General features: G+C 39.5%; 1 protein-coding gene across 1 annotated transcript in view; it reads left to right on the forward strand.

The window, feature by feature from the left end:
- Positions 1-23,809, forward strand: part of scfd2 (sec1 family domain containing 2) — a 109,503-nt gene that overhangs the window by 80,656 nt on the left and 5,038 nt on the right. The window contains exons 6-7 of the mRNA XM_054602676.1: positions 10,627-10,772; positions 20,305-20,439. Coding sequence (XP_054458651.1) covers positions 10,627-10,772; positions 20,305-20,439 — 281 coding nt within the window. The remainder of the gene's footprint in view (positions 1-10,626; positions 10,773-20,304; positions 20,440-23,809) is intronic.

Below are 23,809 nucleotides of genomic sequence, written 5' to 3' on the forward strand. Positions count from 1 at the left end.
ATTTTACCAAATTAAAAGCCTCTCTCTCTCTCTCTCTGTCTCTCTCTCTGTGTCTCTCTCTCTCTCTCTCTCTCTCTCTCTCTCTCTCTCTCTCTCTCTCTGTCTTGGCTCATGCTCTCTCACTCAGTCATCACAGTGCTAATGACATTCTTCGTTGGGTAACAGCTCGTCAGGTTCAGTCGGGTTCAGTGTCTGACTTACTGCGGGGAGGTGTATTTCCTGGATGACACGTTTTTCACATGGATTATGGGGATTTTTCTTTTTTTCAATATCTGAAAAAAAAATTGTGTGAATGCTGGAGAGATGACGCTAAAATTAAAGTTATGCATAAAGAGTGAAAATTGTAGGAATGAGAGCAAATATGAGACAGGTTTCCATTGACAACCATGGCCCCGCCCTAAAGCATCCCCTGCTTTATGGTCTGTTTGACTCTAAATGGAGCATCATTTACTAAATGAACATCATGCTGTATTGAAGAAGACTTGAAACTAGAGATTGAGACCATAAACTCATGTTTACAATGTTTACTGAGGGAATAAATCAAGAGAGAAGTAGAGTCATTTTCTCATAGACTTCTATACAACCAGAGGAGTCGCCCCCTGATGGACAGGAGAGAGAATGCAGCTTTAAGACACTTCCACATCGGTTTCACTCTGCAGCACCGGAGGTTGCCGCCTGGACCAATTGGCAACCATGTCTCGGCCTCTGGTAGCCATTAGAAGCAACCACTTTTTCTTTAAAAGTAGGGAGAGCAAACAGCAAAACGTGCTCTGTGAATATTTGTTGCTTTAACGGTATTTAAATATTGCTGCTGCAGACAGAATCAGAACTTCTTAACGATGCTCGTGCATTGGCGTGTTTACTCGTTTGCGCTGAGAAAATGATGAAGCAAATTAAGGTTGTCTGACTGTTTGACAACATCACAAACAAATGTGCAAATTGATTTATGACAACCAGAACGAAAAACAAAAAGTATATTTTTTAACCCTTGGGAGGCGAAGTGTCCCGACATCTCTGATCTAGATGGAACATTATACTGCAAAGCATCTACAACATACATATGACATGTAATCATGTCACATATTCATTATTAAGATGACGTATAACTGCATATTTTATACTCAAAATATCAGGTGACTAAATATGGCAACCACATTTTGTCAGTTATGGCAACCAAAAGTTGTCCCAAACAGCTCTTCTGCTTGTGAATCTGTGCACATGTTTATTTTCCCTTCCTGTTTTAACTTACTTGATTAATAAAGTAATATTGAATTGAATGATAACAAGAAATAACAATAATGTCTGATTGCAGCATTTACACCCAATAAAATATTGAGTTTTAATATAAGTTTATCAGTAGTTTATAGAGCTTCACTAAAAGAAGTTTTGAAAGTTCTTTGAAAGTTTTTTTTTTTTGCAGATGAGGTCACATCCAGTGGCTTCACTTAATCATTTCATACTTATATAAGAGTTGTTTACAGAGGTGTGAGGTTTTTATTCTTCTTCTTCGTTTTCATGGCCACCCGACTGTTAGATAAAATACCTGCGGCTCCTAAAATGAAATTAAATCTCCCAGAATGCTCGCTGTTAATTAAAGCTCTCCTGTTTCACAAAGCAGGGAAAAACCAATGCAAAAACATGCAACACACACACACACACACACACACACACACACACACACACACACACACACACACACACACACACACACACACACAGAGACCTTTGGTTGTATGAGCTGTGCTTCGTAACGCTGTGTGCATTCAGTTCAATCAGCCGATGTGACCGTATCAGGTTGCCATGTCCAGCTATAAATCCTGCAGAATAATCACCTCGTGACACACTTCATGAACTCAGACACCCTAAGTACATGAGAACACATATACTGTTCTGAGCTTAACTTTAAGGACTTTAACTGTGTGTTTTAGCTCCTTAACTACAAAAATATGTGTTTTTATGAGTATAAGCGAGTGCACATCGTACAGTTTTAGGTTTTTTCTGCAGTTTGATTATTCAATCTACATTTTGTTTGCATCAATACCAATTCAAATATCTAAAGGAGCTTAAGCTGTAGTTAGCGCTGTTAGCACTGTTTGCACAATTAGCTATGAGCAGAATTTGGATGCATCCATAGACTGTATATAAGAAGTGGACGTAGTCATCGTGACCTCACCCATTGGTGTGTGGACTGATGTTATGAAGTCTAGAGTTCTGTGATTCACCATTGTAATTTTGGCTGTTTTGCATCCGATGAACGGAAGATGTATACGTCTCTGGTGTCGACCTGTCAATCAGTGTGTAGCCCCGCCCTAAAGCATCCCCTGCTTTATGGTCTGTTTGACTCTAAATGGAGCATCATTTACTAAATGAACATCATGCTGTATTGAAGAAGACTTGAAACTAGAGATTGAGACCATAAACTCATGTTTACAAGGTTTACTGAGGGAATAAATCAAGAGAGAAGTAGAGTAATTTTCTCATAGACTTCTATACAACCAGAGGAGTCGCCCCCTGGTGGACAGGAGAGAGAATGCAGCTTTAAGACACTTCCACATCGGTTTCACTCTGCAGCACCGGAGGTTACCGCCTGGATGCAACCAGCAACTCTTTTACTCTCATAACTTCCTAAAGCATCACCATAGTGAACGTATACACACACACACACACACACACACACACACACACACACACACACACACACACACACACACACACACACACACACAGTTTGAGTGCAAAATTTGTATGCATGACCTGAAGTCTCCCAGGAGACGTGAGGATAAACACCTGGTGTTCCACTGGGATGAGGTTATGTAACCAGTATGAAAAAAAGACAGAAAGGCAAACACACTGTACATCCAGTCTGCCAGACACACAGCAGAAACACACACACACACACACACACACACACACACACATACACACTCCCCCCCCCCCTTCTGAAGGAGGGGACTCATGTTGCATTGCGTGCAGAGTCATAATTTTGTCTTTTGTCTGGAGTCGCTGGCATTCTCTGCACCTCGCCAGATCTCACTGATTTCACCTCAATAAACCACTCTGTAACCACCGGAATTACAACACACACACTCACACACACACATCACACACACATGTACACACACACACTGTAATTACAGAGGATCAAAGTGGAATCCAGAGAGTCTGATCGTGGAGCTAATAGCAGACGACAGCGAGGTGAAGCTCAGATCATGAGGAACGATATCAAAGAGCGAGCTCTGGTTCAGCACCAGGACGGGAACGGGTTTCCTTCTCTCTGGTTAAATCTGATTTCATGAATAGGCTGAGGTCTGGGTCGGCCAAACTACGGCCCGCGGGTCAACTGGGGTCCGCTGGCAGTTTATAAATGTCCCATAGTGGATTTCTTTACACAAAAACTACAATATGACTTGAGCATATTTCTAATAAATCACACTGTATGTACATTAAACATCATGGTTATGTATATTTAGTCGACTACTTCATGGCACATAAACCAATAATTTACCATTTCTGCCTGTTCTGTTTGTTACATCTTTAAATTAGACAGATTTACATTTGCATCCTTTAAAGATTTAACCATGATGACACCAATATTTGGCAATTTCTGTCTGTTTCAACTTTACTTATTTACAGATTTACACATAAAATCATAATATTTTAAGTGGTCTCTTAGGCTGTGCACTGTAAAAGTATTGAATTAATGATAATTAAGATTTAGAAAATGTATAATATGTGGGAACAACAGTAAACTAATTGAAATAACTTTTTAAAATAGTGTTGTGTTGTTATTTTGACATAAAAATCATTTTCTATAGCACATTTTTGGGGTTTTCTGGTCTTGAAACACAGATTACAACTACACATTTATTTAAAATATTTTGTTCTTTGACTCCTTCAAATATTTTTTTCTGTAAAAAGGCCCAAAATCAAAGAAGTTTGGCCACCCATATGGTAAATATACAGTCCGTCTCCATGGCGCTCAGACGTCTTTTTGAATGTCAGTAATTTGTGTGTGTGTGTGTGTGTGTGTGTGTGTGTGTGTGTGTGTGTGTGTGTGTGTGTGTGTGTGTGTGTGTGTGTGTGTGTGTGTGTGTGTGTTTGTATATGTGTGTGTGTGTGAGACAGAGTAAAAGACTTAATGAGATAATTAGCGGCTGCCACTCTCTAATTGAGCAGATCATTGCCCTGTGATCCAAGCCAGAGTCCTTACCTTCATCTCTTTTTCCACACACACACACACACACACACACACACACACACACACACACACACACACACACACACACACAGTTGGAGCTCCCTCATCCACGTATATATCGCCTCACACATGTGCTCTGACTCCTCTGAGTCATTTATTAGACCAACGCTCACCGGCAGAAACCAGAAACTCCCTTTGGCGGCTGACGAGGTGTTTAGAGTGTGTGTGTGTGTGTGTGTGTGTGTGTGTGTGTGTGTGTGTGTGTGTGTGTGTGTGTGTGTGTGTGTGTGTGTGTGTGTGTGTGTGTGTGTGTGTGTGTGTGTGTGTGTGTGTGTGTGTGTGTGGAGCATTGTTCTGCACTTCCTAAAGAGTCTATGAAGCGGCCCAGATTAGCAGGTCTTGTGTTTTCTCTCAAGCGGTCCGCTCTGGATTAAGGTTTAACACGGAGTCCAGACGACTGAGGACTTTGAGGTGATCAGCGCTGGTCTCATGAGGCTGTCGTGGTTCCAACGGGCCACGTAGGGTCTTACATTAGTTTAGATTCAAACAGTACACAAAATCTTTATATATGCACTCATTCATCCCCCTCCCATATGAGAACAAGCATTATCATCGCTTTGTAGTCTTTTTACATCTCTTTGTAGTTCTTTTGCATCACTTTGTAGTCCTTTTGCATCACTTTGTAGTCCTTTTGCATCACTTTGTAGTCCTTTTGCATCACTTTGCGGTCGTTATGCATCCCTTTGTAATCGTATCACATCTCTTTGTGGTTGTTTTGTGTCTTATTTCAGGTGTTTTGCATCTCTTTGTAGTCTTTTTGAAACAATTTGGGTTATTTTACGTCTCTTTGTAGTCGTTTTGTATCACTTTGCAGACATTTTGCATCTCTTTGTAGTGGTTTTATGTCTCTTTGTGGTCCTTTAGCATCACGTCTTGGTTGTTTTGTGTTTCTTTTTAGTCCTTTTGTATCTCGTTTTATTAGTTTTTCATCTCATTTCAATGATTTTGCGTCTTTTATTGGTAGTTTTTGCATCTCTGTGTGACTTCCCAACAAGAGGCTCAGTGCCCAGTTGGCCCATTCAGTAATCTGTTCATGATCCCAGTTCACAACACTGACATCTTGGCAGATCGTTCATGGCTTCTATTGCAGAAGGAACAAACCTCCTGAAGCAAGCTTGTTTCCAGAGATTCTTGTTATGGAGGAATTAGAATGAATGAAAGGTTCAAATCAGGTGTAGAGGCAGAGACACCGTATAACCATATATGAGCATGTTTCCTCAGCAGAGCTGCCTCATGTCAGTCCGACAAAAACACCTGACTTCCTCCTTACCGAGAGGTGACATGGTTGCCATGGTGACGGCTAGCATCACATAAGGGAGGAGGTGCTCGCGGCTCTGAAAGCTCATCACATTCTGTGTCTCTGCTTTCATCCTGAGATTCAGTAGCAGAGAGATTTACTTCCCAGCATTCCACATCCTGATATGAACTCTTTGTATAATAATCAGTGCGCTCTCTCTCTCTCTCTCTCTCTCTCTCTCTCTCTCTCTCTCTCTAAAAATAACATCATTTCTTTTCTTATTTTCTCCGACTGCAATATCATTTTTGATCAGATTTCAAAATGAGCCGGGATATTTATAAGTAGCCTCGTTGTCTGCATTCCACTGATAAGTACGGAGCGTTTAGGTTGATTGTGGTGTCAGGCATAAGTGGTGAGTTGTTTCAGTGTTTTGAGGGTTGTTGAGGAAACAGACTGTGTTTTTCTAATTTAATGCTCCCTGTGTTCTTTAGCAGAGGCCATACGTCCTGTAAAACGGATGTAATGGACTCAATACTTCATATTTTGCTTTAGTTTTAGGTTAATGCAATTTTTCTTAATGTCAACAAATCTCACAAGTAATGGATTGATCAACGAACAAGCCAAAACCACGCAGGACATATTTCATAAAGAGCTTCAAACTTGTACAAATACTTCAATGAGGTGATATATCCCATCATTACCATGAACATTAGCACCGTAATGTATTTCTAGTCACATGCACCATCCTGCTGCACTAAATACTCTATTTGCACCAAATGTTTTTCAAACTGTGGTTGAAAATAGTTCCCCCCAAACGCATCACTCACTCCTCATGCAAAGCATCATGGGGCGTTCACCACAGATCTACCAGCACAGAGGCGTAAATGCTCGTTAATTCATTGTTCGTTGCAGTGTTCCCCAAAAATGCATACAAGGGCGTACACAAAAAACCTTTAGTGAAGAAGAAAGAAGTCAATGAGTTTAACGAGCAAACACCGTAAACCAAGAATGCAACTCAGAGCCGAGGGTAATTGTAATTAATTGTAAACTCATATCACCTTTATACAATTATTGTAAAGGAAAGAGTCAAATATTTGGAACTAAAAATGTATTATAATGAAACCCAGAATGAAAGGTTGAATCCTGTGTGTTTATTTACATACTTTTTGTATGTTTTTAAATATTTCTCTCTTTTTTTTATACCCTTTGTAAGGTGTCTTTGAGTTTTTTTAAAAGGGTCTATTAAATAAATTGTATATATTATTATATAATAATAATGTCCTGTAAGCAATTTGAATCGGCTGCAAAATATTTACTCAAAAATAGATTTTAAATGTCCCTTTTTAAGGCATGTGTATCTAGCTGGCAATCTTTTTGATATTGATTCATTATTTTACTTCTAAATTGAAGTAATTTGCTTCAGTAATCAGTTGGCTATTTGTGGCCTTTGCACTTTTCACGAGAAAATGATTGCGTCACTTTTCAGCTCTCTCACCCTCACGTTTGGGAAACTACAGCGTGTCTCACTTTATTCTTTAGAAGCAGAAACACTGATTACAAGTTATTAATCTACCTCGTCTTTTCTGCACATTGTTGAATGCATTTTGCTCAAGTGAACAGAACTCGTCTTTGGTTAATGCAAGCTTCTGCAACATAATTCATATTAAAAAAATCTTCTTATTCTCAAAAGTGACGAGTCACCACATTACCGGAATGTTATTATAAGTGTGCACATGCAGATTGGTTTTTAAATGGCAGCACTAAGTCTGGAGCTATTGCTCACCTCCGGCTCCGTTAGATCTAATTAAGAAAAACCCTCTCAATCAAACTCTCTCCTGCCTAGACTCTTATTGGGCTCTGCATCACGACCAAACTGCACTCTCTCTCTCTCTCTCTCTCTCTCTCTCTCTCTCTCTCTCTCTCTCTCTCTCTCTCTCTGTAATCTCTCGGTCTTTTGTGTCGTTTTGTAAACACGTTGTTTCGGGAAGTCGACGTGACGTAGTTGGCATGCACTTAAACATCATTTCCCAGCATTTTCACAGAGGCTGTAATCATATCAAGACAATCAATTATGCTAGAAGCCAGTTTCGGGTGGCATTTAAATTAAAAAAGGGTTTATTATGCACTTCATTTGAGGAAACCGGGAATCCAGCTCAATGAGACAATGGTGTGTGTGTGTGTGTGTGTGTGTGTGTGTGTGTGTGTGTGTGTGTGTGTGTGTGTGTGTGTGTGTGTGTGTGTGTGTGTGTGTGTGTGTGTGTGTGTGTGTGTGTGGTGTTGTAAATGTGGTGGGTGGCGTCACGTGAGATGAATTCAGACGCAGGTGTTGAGCCTCACAGCCAAGGTGGCTGTTCATCGGATCAGCACCTGGTCCTGCTCGGGAGATTAGCGGTACCACGATCAACATCCTTGGGGATCCTTGGATGAGGGCCTGGGCCCCCGGGGCCTGTCTGCACTGTATGCTTTGGCAACAAGTCAACCGGCGTCCTCTCTGAAGACACGCAAGCACCCGAACGGATTCACACACCTCCTCCTACCTAAACCCTTAAAACGTTTCCAGACCACTCCCACTCCTGGGCTCTCCTGCCACAAATGGGCTGAATCTAAATATAGCTTTACTGCCGAATTTATAGAATATTTGCATTTTGTCTATTCTGTCTTTGACCGTGTAAATGCTTAGCGGTAAACATCAGTTGTAGTTTTGTTTTGTAAAGATTCATTTCTCCTTTGCGGTTGTCTGGAAAGATAAGACCCACATCTGAGTCTTCACGCTCCGCTCCGTCAAATCTGCGTTATCCTAAGAGTTTAGCTCCACCGCCGGGACCAGACGCTTTACTTTCCCCCAGACGGCAACTCAAAACAAAGACCGGCAGTGCTCCAATTGATATCGTCCATATGGGAAGGAAAAGGAACATAAAAATAACAGAGATTAAAGCTTTGACAAAGTCAAGCTGGTCGCTCTGCGTTATCTAATCGTGCTGACATTGATTTATTCCTCAACTTATATAATGTGCCAAATAAAATGAAGCACTCATGCAGGTCAGATTTCAGTCAGAGGGGAAGAATTGGGAGTGAAACAGCTTCCCTTACATCCATAGACTGTGTATAAGAAGTGGAAGTAGTCATGGGGACGTCACCCATTGGTTTGTGGACTGATGTCATGAAGCCTCGAGTTTGGCGATTGCATCCGTCGCCATGTTGCAGCCAATAAACGGAAGTTACCCTATTTTGAAAGCGGAGGAGTGACGTAGAGACGCGTATACGTCTCTGGTGTCGACCTGTCAATCAGTGTGTAGCCCCGCCCTAAAGCATCCCCTGCTTTATGGTCTGTTTGACTCTAAATGGAGCATCATTTACTAAATGAACATCATGCTGTATTGAAGAAGACTTGAAACTAGAGATTGAGACCATAAACTCATGTTTACAATGTTTACTGAGGGAATAAATCAAGAGAGAAGTAGAGTCATTTTCTCATAGACTTCTATACAACCAGAGGAGTCGCCCCCTGCTGGACAGGAGAGAGAATGCAGCTTTAAGATACTTCCACATTGGCTTCACTTTTCAGAACCGGAGGTTGCCGCCTGGTTTCATGCTGAAAAAGTGGCGTAGCTCGGAAACGGAACAAAATCTTACAGACTTAATAGTTTATAGGGAACTAAGCAGCAATATGTTAAAGTTTGAGCCTGGTTTTGGGGGATCAGAACGCTCAGAAAGTAAAAAGCGCCGATCATCTTGACCGTTAAAGGTTTCCCATATTACAGGTGTAACATTACAATTCAACACTGAACAATCTCAAATACAGCCAATGAGACAATTCAGTTAAATTTTTTTCATTAATGTCATTTTCTCAAGCACCGTGCTTTCCTTCACTGCAAAAAACAGTGTGTCTATTACCACCATGCTTTCTGCTACACTGGTTATAGAAAATGAGCCCAACACTGGGCCAGGTTTATGTGCCTTGGTCTCACTTCTTGCTGCTAGGAGACGACTTTGCCAGGAGGAGAGCAGGCGGGGGCTCCGGAGACTTGCTAGCTCACTAGCAAGCTCTGGAGATGGACGAGCTAGCTAGCTAACTAGCGAGCCGTCCTCTCTGGAGCTCATCGTTACCGTCTTTTCGACAAAGTCAATGTTTACTTTCTCAGTGACGAATTGAGAGAAATATATATATGTACTCTGTGAGTATATATGTTATATATACTCACAGAAAAGGGGTCTATAGAGGTTTTATAAATATCACAATGTGGGCCAAAGGAGCCCTGAGAGGAGGAAGACATAAAGCAGCTTTATCTTCTTATTCCAGCGCCCAGATCAAAGCGTCTCGGAGGAAGTGGGAGCTTAAAGTCTGCCATGGGATTATGGAAATATTCTACATAGAACACAGAATGAATAAAATACATAAAAGCAACATCGCTGTGTAAAAAAACCATCTTATGTAAGTTGATGGTGGAGTCACCAGTGTCACCAGTGTGTGTTAGCTTTGCTGTCAGAGTTTTCTGGGTTTGCTTTTCTATCTGGAACAACAGAGCTTCTTGTGAACAGAAGGCAGCTACATTCCTGAGCGGCTCCGGGGGGAAGAGCAGGTGCCAGTCGGCCTACTTCACCAACGTCTCCGTAAAACTGCCCGCTTGGCCGCCGTCCTCTGTCTTCTTTCTAACGGTCTCTCACTCTCCCCTACTTTCACATTCTTCTACTCTTGTCCCTGTCAAACCCCCTCCACAGCCTTCTCCTCCCTTTATCTCATGCTCTGTCATTTGGGGGTTTATTTCACAGCAGGCCTTTTGCTTCCCTACACACTTCTTTAGAAAGCGAGGGAACATTAGCTTTTGATTAGACAGCATGCGTTTTCTGCTGGAATAAAGGAGCTCTTGTCCTCTCGCTGCCATGCGTTTACCTTGATAATTGGTTTCAGCGCACATCCAGCTGAGAAAATTGCCCACAAAAAAAATAAGTCATTACATCTTACAGGCCTTTTTTTTTGCAGATGCACGTGTTTTTTTGCATGTGTTGCTTTCTTCTCAGAAACGTGGGATGTTTCTGATTTTATGTGATTCTGCTATGCAACCTGTCCCCCTACAGTGAGCTATTTTAATCTGCTGCGTCACACTTAGTACGAGTTTGCTTGTGTTGTCAGGTTGTGCGAACCCCGAGGAGCTGACCACGGAGCGAGCCCACACCGCTTTGAGCGAGATGTTCGAGACCCTCCGAGGTTTGAGCCACACCAGAGACCACCTGAAGCAGCTGCGCTCCGTCTACACGGCCAGCGACGGAGTTCACCAGGTCTGAGACGCACAAACACACACACACACACACAAACACTGTCAGCATCAAAACACACACACACACACACACACACACACACACACACACTGTCAGCATCAAAACACACACACACACACACACACACACTGTCAGCATCAAAACACACACACACACACACACACAACACACACACACACATCACACACACTGTCAGCATCAAAACTCACACACACACACACACACACACACTGCAAGTGTTGCAAGGTGGTTAACTTTTAGTGGATGAAAGTTGAAATCAAGCCACCATTACAGCTCCAACAACATTTTTATATTCCCCTTTTTTTTGTTCGATTAATTTGCACATCGATATATATAAAATATATATATATATATATACAACCTTTTTATTTTTATTTTTCTGAGACTGTGCACGGCAAATACACCAACCAATCAACCAATCACGTTGTGCAGAAGGGACATATTCAAAATGTACACGTAGTCCGAACAATGGATGTATAAAGAGAACTGGATATATTATGTTGTAGGTGGTGTCACATTTATACCTATGAAAGCTACCAAGTGGTGCATGAAGCAAAAAAAGTTTGACTTCTGAGTATAAAATTTGGATGAAAATACCCGGATCTTCCATACTATGGTGTTTCCTGGTTTTCCTTTAGCCCCGCCTCCAATCCCTCAGTCCATCCTCGTTCTCATTTACATTATATAAATAACTCTGGATTCAGCAATTATTGCATTTAACAACTTCGTGGACCTAATGGTTTAAATAAGAGCTGTTCATACGTTATTCCCTGAGTTAAAGAAGTATCTTTTCCAAAATAAGTCTATGAGAAAATATGTTTTTGGGCTCCACGGTGGTAATCCCACAGCTTGGCCACTATGTAAAATGTAATTCAAAACCTTGTGCTCTTCTTGAGGGATTGGTCCAAACCAAGACAACAAACTTTATTACATTCTTTCCAACCTTTAAAAAGGCAGCACCGACCAGACCCAGTCCTTCAGCTCTTACCTTTCACAATAAAAGCCCAAAACAACTAAACTGTAACTATTTACCAGAGGACAGTCAAATTCAATCAGAGCATTTTACTAAAAGGAAACTCAATAAAATATATTACAGTAGATTAGGCAATACAACAGTTTACCTCAGACAGACTGACATCCATTCACACCTTTTATTTGAGTTGCAGCTGTCACACATTGACATTACTGTCGTTGTGAATAGTTTTGATGTGAAATATTCGCAGATGACGAGATGAGCATGTCTTTAAAATGTATTGAAGATTTCTACGAGACACCTGCATGTTCCGTTGGTGTTTTCAAGAGCTGCTAAAATGTTGCTAATTAGCCTTCTGCTAACCTTCTGAGGCGTTACAGCTCACGCAGATAGCTAAGCAACGAGAGAGGTGGAGAAAAATGTTGCTAATTGAATGAACTATTAATGAGATGAAGGATCGGCATGTAAACCGCATTTTTGTGTGGTTCATTCGTCGACCACCGGTGTCGAAAAGCCTTAAGAAAAGCAGGATATTTAGTTATCATTGTTCCTAACACACAGCTGGTTTCCAAACTGTTTTATTTTCATATTTTTGATCTCACTGTGGTGATAACTCAGGTACAGATTCAGCAGAGCACCTGTGACCTTGGTTGCCTTTGTCCGTCTCCAGCTTTGCGTCACACAGCTCATACAGTTCTCTGTTAGAGTCTCTTCATAAACTGTTTCCTGAAGCTTATGTAAAATGCAAAATATCAGAAATGTGTGTCTGGATTCAAGGCTCTCACATTTTCTTCAGGACTGTCAACAGTGCAGCTTCAACGCCTCCACCCAGAATGTGTATCTTTCTTTCAGAGAATTAAAGCTCAGGAACATAAAGGTTATTCGATTAAAGTCCAAGACACTGTTTTGTACTTTAGAATACTGTAATGTAGAAGTCGTCATCATTTTCTTCAGGGAAAACTAGAAGTGAGCTTGAACAGAAGCTTTGCAGCAGCAGGGACATCTGTGGCCTTCTCTCTTTACATAATGTTCATGGTTGAGGCTTTTAAATTATTAAAGGTTTCTTATATAAGCTGGAATCCAACAGCAGGAGATGAAATGTTTAAGATGTAATAATAGAGCCATTTTCGTGCCGTTTCAAATATTAAAGCCACATATGTTACATTTTGTATTCAGCAATATATATTAATGCTCAAAGGAACATTTGGGTTTGCAGAGAGTTAAATGGGAAGATTGATGGCACAATCATCTTATTCTCATAAGGAAAGTGAATAAACGTTGTTCCCAAAACTATTCCTTTAACTCTATGGAGATCATGAATGCAGTCTGAGAACATTAAAGTTACTTTTCTATGCAGCCTCAGAAGGAAAAAACTAAATCGTAACGCATTCAATGTCATTGGTTCTTGCAGCAACGTTCTCCTAAATGTCTCTTATAGATTCTGTGTAGAGAAAAAAGAAAAGTCAACTTCAGATGCACCAAACGTTCTTAATGCTGAAACCCCATTGACGATCATAAATTAGAAGGGCGTGGCCGATTGCTTATAATCATCATAGGTAACGCCCCCAATCACCATTTAAAGGCAGGTTTGGGCCGTGTGCAAATAATCTGGAACATTCCCAAGAATAGGAGTAATGCCACCAAAAAAAAGGGCTGAAAGAAGAAGGTTCTTATAATAAACTTAAACAAAGTAAACAACCAATATCATCCAAGAGTTTTTATAATCTAAATGAGAAAAATGGACTAATTGTATTTCTTGAATACCCCAATCATTAGAATTACTGTCAAACGTTTAATAATGTAAATTTAATAATGTGATATTCATGCATTTTTTTTATGTTTTTATGTTTTTATCTTGGTCCATTGGCCGTTTTAAAGGTGCAGTGTGGGGACATCTAGTGGTGAGGTTGTAGATTGCAACCAACTGAAACCTCTCCCGTTAGCGAGGCGTGGAGGAGAACCACGGGGGTTGATATAAAGCGCTATTGGTTCCCTCTTTAAATTTAACTTCTTAGTTCAAATATTAGCCGTCACTGCCATTTTGAACAAACACTTGACCTTAATAGATTACTAGTCGATGAAAACATTTACCTCAGCTGATGAGCTAAACAAGGCGAAACCGAAAAGACGCAAGATAGTGAGTGAGTGCTGAAAAGTTCAGAAATGTTGGGGAACTTGGAACTTCTTAAGAGTTTAATGTTAGAAGACACTAACTGACACACGTGGTTTTCTGGTCTAGAAATGCTGATTTTCTGGCATTATAAATGGTTAAAAACTATATTTATATTTACTTTTGTTTGCCTTGTGACTCACAATGAAAAAGGTTACGCCACCAAACAATTTACAGACAAGATGTTTTTTTTCTTATTCTGGTAAGAGTGCTCTCAACTACTTGTAACACTTCCTCTCACCTAAGAGAAGAGCAAAAGTAAAAAGAAAACATTGGTGAATCCAAGAAATCAATGGGAACGAACAAAATAAGAACAAATTGTGGATATGAACAAAAATGAGGAGGAAATGTGTTCTCCTGCATGAGGCCTAATGTGTTTGTGTCTGTACATATATATGTGTGTGTGTGTGTGTGTGTGTGTGTGTGTGTGTGTGTGTGTGTGTGTGTGTGTGTGTGTGTGTGTGTGTGTGTGTGTGTGTGTGTGTGTGTGTGTGTGTGTGTGTGTGTGTGTGTGTGAACGACTGAACCGTGTGTCCTTGTTCCTGCTGCGTTATGAAAATGATTTCATATAAAGAGGAGCAGCGTGATATCTGCCAGCTTACCGGCTGTTCTTGAGAAAACACCAGAAATCCGTCAGCCCCTCCTCCAGCGATGGAGGGTCAAGATGTCAAACCTTTTACTTTTGTAATCATTTTAACGTGAGTCATGTAACTTGCTGATTTTATTTTTTTCCAAGCCTAAAACAAGACTGTTTTGTCTGAATACCATTCATTATCCTCAATAATTAAGCCTTTACCGTTAATTTAGATGGTGCATTCAATTATATTTACATTCAAAAATGGATTTACTACTGTAGAGGAAAAAATCACAGTTTATTCCAGTCATAACTAATCAGATCATCAGACAGCAGGAATTAAAAATTGGGTAACTTTGACCACGTAATTAGATTTTTCAATTAAAGGAAATTCTAATTAAAAAAAAGAATAAGAAGTGAGTGAGTGCTGTTAACAATATTTTTAAGAAAGATGAGAGTAATGAAGAACTCCTACAAAATATATATATAATAAATGGAATAATAGTCTTGGTATGGTAAATGCAAAAAATATAAAATATGTAAGGAATGTTTACTCACTCTCTTACAACTCACATTAAAAATTACCACAAATTGAATTCAGTATAAATAAAGTAGAGAGAAAAATGCATTAGTTTGACATCAGCTCCTCAGACAAATGTTTAAAATGTTGCCCAAAGACCTTTGGAGAATACACAAACTGTTTAGAAGATGTTGCAGAAGTCGTCGTGCGTCACACATTGGTTTTTGAAGCCTCTAGTTAGGTGATTTGGCCGTCGCCATCTTGGTTTTTTGCAACCATTGAACAGGAAGTGACCATATTAGGACTGAGGAGGAGTGACGTAGAGACGCCATATACGTCTCTGGTGTCGACCTGTCAATCAGTGTGTAGCCCCGCCCTAAAGCATCCCCTGCTTTATGGTCTGTTTGACTCTAAATGGAGCATCATTTACTAAATGAACATCATGCTGTATTGAAGAAGACTTGAAACTAGAGATTGAGACCATAAACTCATGTTTACAATGTTTACTGAGGGAATAAATCAAGAGAGAAGTAGAGTCATTTTCTCATAGACTTCTATACAACCAGAGGAGTCGCCCCCTGGTGGACAGGAGAGAGAATGCAGCTTTTAAGACACTTCCTCATTGTCTACAACCTCAAAACTGGAGGGATGCCATCTGGGAGAACATTTGGATTTCAAAAACCTGGATACACCAACGATTTGTCTGTTTTAAAATATTGAGAAAATAAACATTTTTCCAAAACTGGAAAAATAAGGAAGCACCTACTCTCCAAAAATGGAAAAAGTTAATGAAATATTACTTGAGTATTGAAAGGACAATATATTGGAAGACAGCAACTAGAGGTTTGCACTATTGTGGCGAAATTTGGGGGTGAGCAAATCAAACTCGGAAATCCCATCCCTTGTGTTGGAATATATCTATAATACCCAGAGCCTTACCCGCTCAATAAAAAACATTATTTAAAAAAAGGCAATACCAAATGTATTTAGATCTGAATACAAGAACATCGCAATTTCTCCAATATTTTCCGATCATAATTAATCAGATCAGCAGCACTCGGTTGCCTTTACCGTCACATGTAAACTGTAAAGAAGAATTATAATGGCACATTTCCTGAGCTCACGTCCTGCTGAGAGAATCCGTAGAGCTTCCTGGAAAAAGTGCATCGATGAAGGCCGAGTGACGGAGCCGGAAGCAGCTGGAGTCTAAAGCTCCGTATTGACCTCGGCGGCGGCGCGGGGGGGGTTGATTGCTCGCTTGTCTGAGAAACACTTAACGATGATTCACACATGCTATTAAATCTTGTGAAGAGCAGGAATGAGACAAGAGGAGAGTTTCATAACCGATCATAAACTGTAGTAACAAGACAATGATTCATCCACGTCCACACATGAGGAGCATTCAGAATTATGACTAACTATCAAAGGGAACGTGCACACACACGTGAACAGAAGCTGTATGAGGTATCGACTTACTGTCTATACTATCTTTTATAAATATTACTACTTATAATATAGCAGGCTGTTCTCCACACACATACATACAGTACCAGTCAAAAGTTTGGACACACCTTCTCATTCAATGGTTTTTCTTTATTTTTATTTTTATTTTGTTTCTACATTGTAGATTAATATTGAAGACATCCAAACTATGAAGGAACACATATGGAATTATGTGGTAAACAAACAAGAATATGTTTTATATTTTAGATTCTTAGAATCTAGAAGTAGTTGAATGAGAAGGTGTGTCCAAACCTTTGACTGGTACTGTACCAGTGGCAAAATGTCAGGTTTCTAAATGTTGACTTAAGTGTCACGTAACCTTTGTACTTCAGTTTTCACCATTTCCGTAGTTATTTTATTAGAAATGTTGACTTGTATGTTTCATAACTTCCGTACTTAACATTTACTTTTTTGTGATGTAACTTCCCTACTTAAGTAACTTCAGTAGTAATTTAAACCCAAAAGTTGACTTATTTGTTACGTAAAGTCCGTACTATACTCCAACGCCACTTCCGTTATTTCAACCAAAATGTCTACATATTTGTAACATTACGTCCAAACTTAACGTTGACTTATTTGTCACGCAACTTCGGTACTTCAGTTAACACCATTTCCGTTGTTATTTTAACCAAAATGTTGACTTATTTTTTTAACGTAACATCCAAACTAAAAGTTGACTTATTTGTGACGTCAATTCAGGAGCAATTTAGACCCAAAAGTTTACCTATTTGTTACGTAAAGTTCATACTTATGCAACGCCACTTCCATTATTTTAACCTAAACGTTGACTTATTTGTCATGTCACCTCTGTACTTCAGTCAACACCATTTCCGTAGTTATTTTATTCCAAATGTTGACTTGTTTGTATCGTAACTTCTGTACTTAATTAACACCAATTCATCAGTTATTTAAACCCAAAGTTAACGCCATTTCCATATATTTCTAATTCCAAATGATGACTCTACAGAGCAGCTCATTTCAATCCTTTAAAGGAATAATCCCCCCCAAAAGAATTGTCCGGGCCAGTGACTTCCCTGGAGCTTTGAGCTTCTGTCGTCACTGGGGTTGCCAAAAAAAAAAAGAAAAAGGTTTAAATGAGATGCATAGTACAACATCATTAGAATTCTGACCACATTATCTCCAAAGACATTCCAGTCTGTTCTGTTCTCTGCTCGGTGTGTTGTTTTGGAACATTAATTTGTCCATCGTCCTCTACGCCAAGAAAACCTGTGGGGAAACTGATACTCACATGGGTGTGTGTGTGGGGGTGTGTGTGTGTGTGTGTGTGTGTGTGTGTGTGTGTGTGTGTGTGTGTACAGACGGATATTTAAGCTCTGGCATTATCATATGACTAATTCTAACATTGTTTTCATCATGTGGGTGTCTGATTGATTTAGTTTTTTGGGGCTAGCAGATGGAAATGGAGTGTGTGTGCGTGACTGTGGGCTGGGTTCATAATGTTTACGCCCACGGTCTGTTGTGTGTTTGTGTGTGTGTGTGTGTGTGTGTGTGTGTGCGTGCATGAGCGTGTTATTAAACCGGAGGGTGAATCATTAATTTGTTTACTCCCTGCTCAGGCTGACCCCTGCATTAAAGAGATGTCGGCAGAAGCAAATGTCAGTTTATATAATTCTCTATTTTAAACAACGCGGACTGCAGGATTTCCTCCGGCCTAATATGGCTGCTCCTCTGGGACTGGAGGAGGAGAGGATGATACCTGGATGCATTAGCATTTGAACAACATGTGTGTGTGTGTGTGTGTGTGTGTGTGTGTGTGTGTGTGTGTGTGTGTGTGTGTGTGTGTGTGTGTGTGTGTGTGTGTGTGTGTGTGTGTGTGTGTGTGTGTGTGTGTGTAATGCATATGGTTAATGGAGTTTTGGCTGAGTGTCCAGATGTTCCATGTTCCAAGGTTTTGTTCCATAACCGGCTCACATTCTGGCGTGCGGCCCAGATGTGTCACCAATCTCCTGTACTGGAAGATATATTTTTCTATTTTAAGACTCCGGCTATTCAAAGCACTCAAATAAAGGCTGTGCCAAGTTTTATCTGGGTCTTTATTGTTCACCATGACAGCAGCCGACTTCACTCCCAGGGAGGAAAAAACAAATACCTTGAATTCTTGTTCAGCTTGCAGAGAGGTCTATAAAAGGTTAATTCTGTTCTGGGTAGCCGGGCAGAAAAGGAAAAGCAGAGTCACTGTTAGGTTTTTCTTCATGGATCACCTTTTAGGAACATTAGAAGACATTGTCCATAAACTACACTGAAGTCACATCAGACCACCGAGGTGAACCACAGGAAGTCTTTTCTACCAGTAACAATCAAACATAACTCCTCCCCCTTTTCTGCAGGAAGGACAGCTGAAACACACACATATATATATATATATATATATATATATATAATATATATATCATGTTCTTATTTCCACTTCATGCAGTATAACATTTCAATATCATGCACAATATCACTTTTCTATTTTAGTTTCTATCGGGCATTGATGGTACTATTCCTTCTTATAATATACTTTCTATCTCTACTCTTGTTTTAAATTTTCTGGGTCAAAATGTACTTCTATTTTAGTAGAATTGTTTTACTCCATTTTCCTCTCCAAACTTTTATTGCTATTCTATTTTGCACTGGTGTCAGGATTACTTCATTAATATTCCTCTATTGTTTATATAGGGTTAAAATGTTATTCTATTATTTATTGTAAAATAAATAATTATTCAACTATAGCAAGTTCTGTCTTTAAGCTTTTTGGGTCCAAACTGTTGCTAAAATGCATATTTTTAGGTCAAACAGTTGCAGGCACCTAGCCCTGTAAAGACTCAGGGAGAACCTGTAAATACGTTTAAAATATTGTTAATAGCTATTAAATAAAAAGGATTCCTGTTATTCAAATTAAAGCAAAACCATGAATGTTGCACAGTATTTATTATGACTCCCTCTCAGCATCCATAACTCTGACCGACCTGTTTCCCCGGTTGTTTTGTATGTTTTTATCCATGTTTTATTCATTTTTATTTGAACATTGAGCTGGAGAGTAACTGCCGTGTGGGTAACTCTGGCACGAGAATTTCCTTTGGGATTAATAAAGTTTCATTTTATATCATGTTTTAGTTGAGGTTCTACAGTTCAGCTCCTTCAAAGACGTTAACGTTTTCCTGCTTTTCATCGTCAGAACGACGTAGAAAAGTGCTGAAATGTTTTTCTTGTGAAAGCCGAGCAGCTCATAACTATGGAGGAGTGAAACAGGTGGTGTTGTCATGTGACGGTGTCAATATGTTTGTGTTCACTGGGAAAGCTGTGACTGTTTTTCATCATCAACATGCACGCTGAGCTTAATGAAAAAATAAATGCTAACATGCTCACAATGCAGGTACAATGTTCACCATCTCAGTTTAGTGTTCTAAGATCTCCGACTAAGCAAAAAGCAAATTGTTCAAAACTTTATGGGAGAACGATGTTTATGACGGACCAGCAGGTGTTGATTCTTGATTTGATTTAAGCCTCTGAAAACTCATAACAAACTAAAGTGCGTTCATCAGTTGAGGATTTTTCCGCTCTTAATCGCAGCAGCGTCCTAAAGGGACTCATGACTCAGCCGCCTGTTTGGTCCACCGCCTGTTTATAACTCTTAACACCCACGACGGGCCGGTCACATTCATACACAGATATTCATATCCAGAGTGTTTTCTGTGGAAATATAACACTTCTATATTTAGAAACAAACAGTGTATTTTAGTGTGTCGTCTTCTGTTTTCTCTCCAGGCCACCTATCGTCCGTTCCTGCGTCAGATCCTGGAGGAAGTCTTCCACCCGGACCGACCGGAGTGTCCCGACATCGAACACACGTCGGGAGGACTCACTGACCTCCTGAAGACCGGCTTCAGCATGTTCATGAAGGTCAGACGTCCCTCTCTCATTCTGTATGTAACGGGGTCAGCTCTATCACATCCTCTTCACCGCTCATGTGCCAGCCGCCCCCCCACTGTGGACCATAAAGCGCCTTCAACCGTTCATTGAACTTGACCTGATTTGACAATTTTGCTGAGTGAGCGTCTCATGTCGGCGCACAGTGTTTTCCCTTCAAAAAGCCGCTCTAGCAACCATCACTTTTGATCCGCCTGAACCTGCCAGTGTCACGAAAATACAATTACTGCAGTCAGGAGAGAGGGAAAACACAATGAGGGCTCCATTTGCACAAGGATCACATTTTATGGGTCAAACAGCAACGTGTCTCCACATGGAGTCACCAGCTGCTGATTTTCATTTCCCCTTTACAAAGCACAGTTCGCTTATGCTGCATGGGCTGAAATCCAACGCCACTGCTCTCTTTATACGGGGAATCCAAAAATAAAATAATTGTCCTTTCTTTGCCTCATGGTTCATGAGATACCAGGGGGACAGTATGAATGGAGCCTTGTGTCCTGTCCATAGAATTGTACTGTCTTTCTATTTATTATAGCCCCGCCTGTGGTCCAAACCCAATGAAATTTTTTTTTACAGCCGTGTTCATGGTCCATATCTGCACATATTCCCCAATTTTTGCTTTGCCGGCTCCTTAGACCGTCTTGTAGTACAACCGAACACTAAACAATGCCGAGGCAGCAACCTGTCAATCAGTGTGTAGCCCCGCCCTAAAGCATCCCCTGCTTTATGGTCTGTTTGACTCTAAATGGAGCATCATTTACTAAATGAACATCATGCTGTATTGAAGAAGACTTGAAACTAGAGATTGAGACCATAAACTCATGTTTACAATGTTTACTGAGGGAATAAATCAAGAGAGAAGTAGAGTCATTTTCTCATAGACTTCTATACAACCAGAGGAGTCGCCCCCTGCTGGACAGGAGAGAGAATGCAGCTTTAAGATACTTCCACATTGGCTTCACTTTTCAGAACCGGAGGTTGCCGCCTGGTTTCATGCTGAAAAAGTGGCGTAGCTCGGAAACGGAACAAAATCTTACAGACTTAATAGTTTATAGGGAACTAAGCAGCAATATGTTAAAGTTTGAGCCTGGTTTTGGGGGATCAGAACGCTCAGAAAGTAAAAAGCGCCGATCATCTTGACCGTTAAAGGTTTCCCATATTACAGGTGTAACATTACAATTCAACACTGAACAATCTCAAATACAGCCAATGAGACAATTCAGTTCAACTTTAGATACTTCCAAAAGTGTAACTGCTCAACAAATGTAAATGCAACTGCATCTAAACATTAAACTGCTTCAAAGAGTCTCATTTATTTTGAAGGCGAGATGTAATCCTCAGATGACACCAGGTACTTGAGAAGCACGATCTTCACAGTAACAGAAAGTTACTGCCAGTGGCTGGACAGTAGTCTGTAACAAGAAACCTTAATAATCCATTTTTACCCAACGTTAACCTTAAATAAAAGATTAAGAAATCGTTGTTAGGATTTAAACTCTTTGAATTATTCATTCTTTTTAATCATTCTGTCTTTGAAATATTTTGTTTTGAAAGCATCAGAAGAAGACCAGGTTATATTAATATTTTTCTCCAACAGTCATGTAGTTTTTGGGCTCATTATTAATTCATATCCACCACAGAACAGATGAGTATCCACACTCTGATTATCCCACATCTGGGCCTGCTTAAAGAGATGATTACCCATGGGGGGGAGGGGAGGGGGGGTTCTATAACAGTGGCCTGGTTTTACACAAATTAAGAAACTTGGCCCACGAAACCTCCAACTCAGACGGACTAAATCTATAAACCTTTAAAACTTGCAGCGTTCTGTAGGAGAACGCCCTTCATGCTGTAAAACAACCCAATAAAAACACTATTTTTACCCACAGAGTACAGCTTGTACCATTAAACACACCGGACCCTTCAGTCTGGAAGGGAGAGCTTGTACATTGTTGCTCAAACTGTCCGTGTGTGTGAGTTTGTGTCTCATAAATATCCATTTATGTTGAAAAAAACTTGAGTTGTGCTTTAGGAAAGGAACTTGTCTTGTTGCAGATTTTATTTGCCAAGCACACTGAGAGAAAGCAGAATATTTAGTTCAAAACCGAGCGGTGAAACAGCCTGTTATTTTGTAATGAAATGGACTGTTTGACGACTGCAGCTGTATCTTTGGTGTCTTATTAACACGTGAGCGTTATATGCATGACATGAAAATAGAAAAAATCATAATCATAAAATAAATAAAGCATTAAATAAATAAAGCATTAAATAAATAAAGCATTAAATACATAAAGCATAAAATAAATAAAGCATTAGATAATGTCTGTTATTCCATGACGGTGGCAGTAGCTCATTCATTCATGTATTTGTGTATTCATTCATACACGTATATACGCATATATATATATATATATATATATATATATATATATATATATATATATATATATATATATATATATATATATATATATATATACAGAACACCTGAGTATACATGCAACTTCAAAAAATCTAAACTAACGTGGACTCACTTCACTGTTAGCAAAAATGTCTAAGTGGTCATTTTCATTTGAGTCGACCTTTAAGAACCCCTGGTACGCCGGATGTCTTACCTGAGACAAAAGCAACTCATAGCCAGAAGATAGATTTTTCAAAAGATTTTACATCGAGAAAATTTAGTGAGCTGCGTCTTTGAGAAAGCCAGTGGATCTATATTACAAGTCGCATAATTCCAAATTTCCCCGCTGCGGGACTAATAAAGGATTATCTTATCTTATCTTATAATGTTTTGACAGTTTACAGCCCAATCACAACTAAAAACTTGACAAATTCAATAAAAAACAGTTAAACAAATTAAATCCCTGGGCAGAAACCAGTGTAAACCAGTATACGCATTACATCAGGATATATTTAGCTTCATATCTGCATCAAAAAAACAAAAATGTTAGATAAATACGCTATTGCAACCCACAAAGCGACGATTGAATACAACTAATGTCAATCAAATATTTCTCAAAGAAAATGAGCCAATAGGATGAGTGATCGGACACAATACAGCATAAAATAAATACAGCATAAAATAAATAAAGCATAAAATACATAAAGCATAAAATAAACAAAGCATAAAATAAATAAAGCATAAAATACATAAGCATAAAATACATAAAGCATTAAATAAATAAAGCATAAAATATGTACAGCATAAAATAAATAAAGCATTAAATAAATAAAGCATAAAATATATACAGCATAAAATAAATAAAGCATAAAATAAATAAAGCATTAAATACATAAAGCATAAAATAAATAAAGCATTAAATAAATAAAGCATTAAATACAT

This window comes from Anoplopoma fimbria, chromosome 8 (assembly GCF_027596085.1).
Source record: "Anoplopoma fimbria isolate UVic2021 breed Golden Eagle Sablefish chromosome 8, Afim_UVic_2022, whole genome shotgun sequence".
Taxonomy (NCBI): Eukaryota; Metazoa; Chordata; class Actinopteri; order Perciformes; family Anoplopomatidae; genus Anoplopoma; species Anoplopoma fimbria.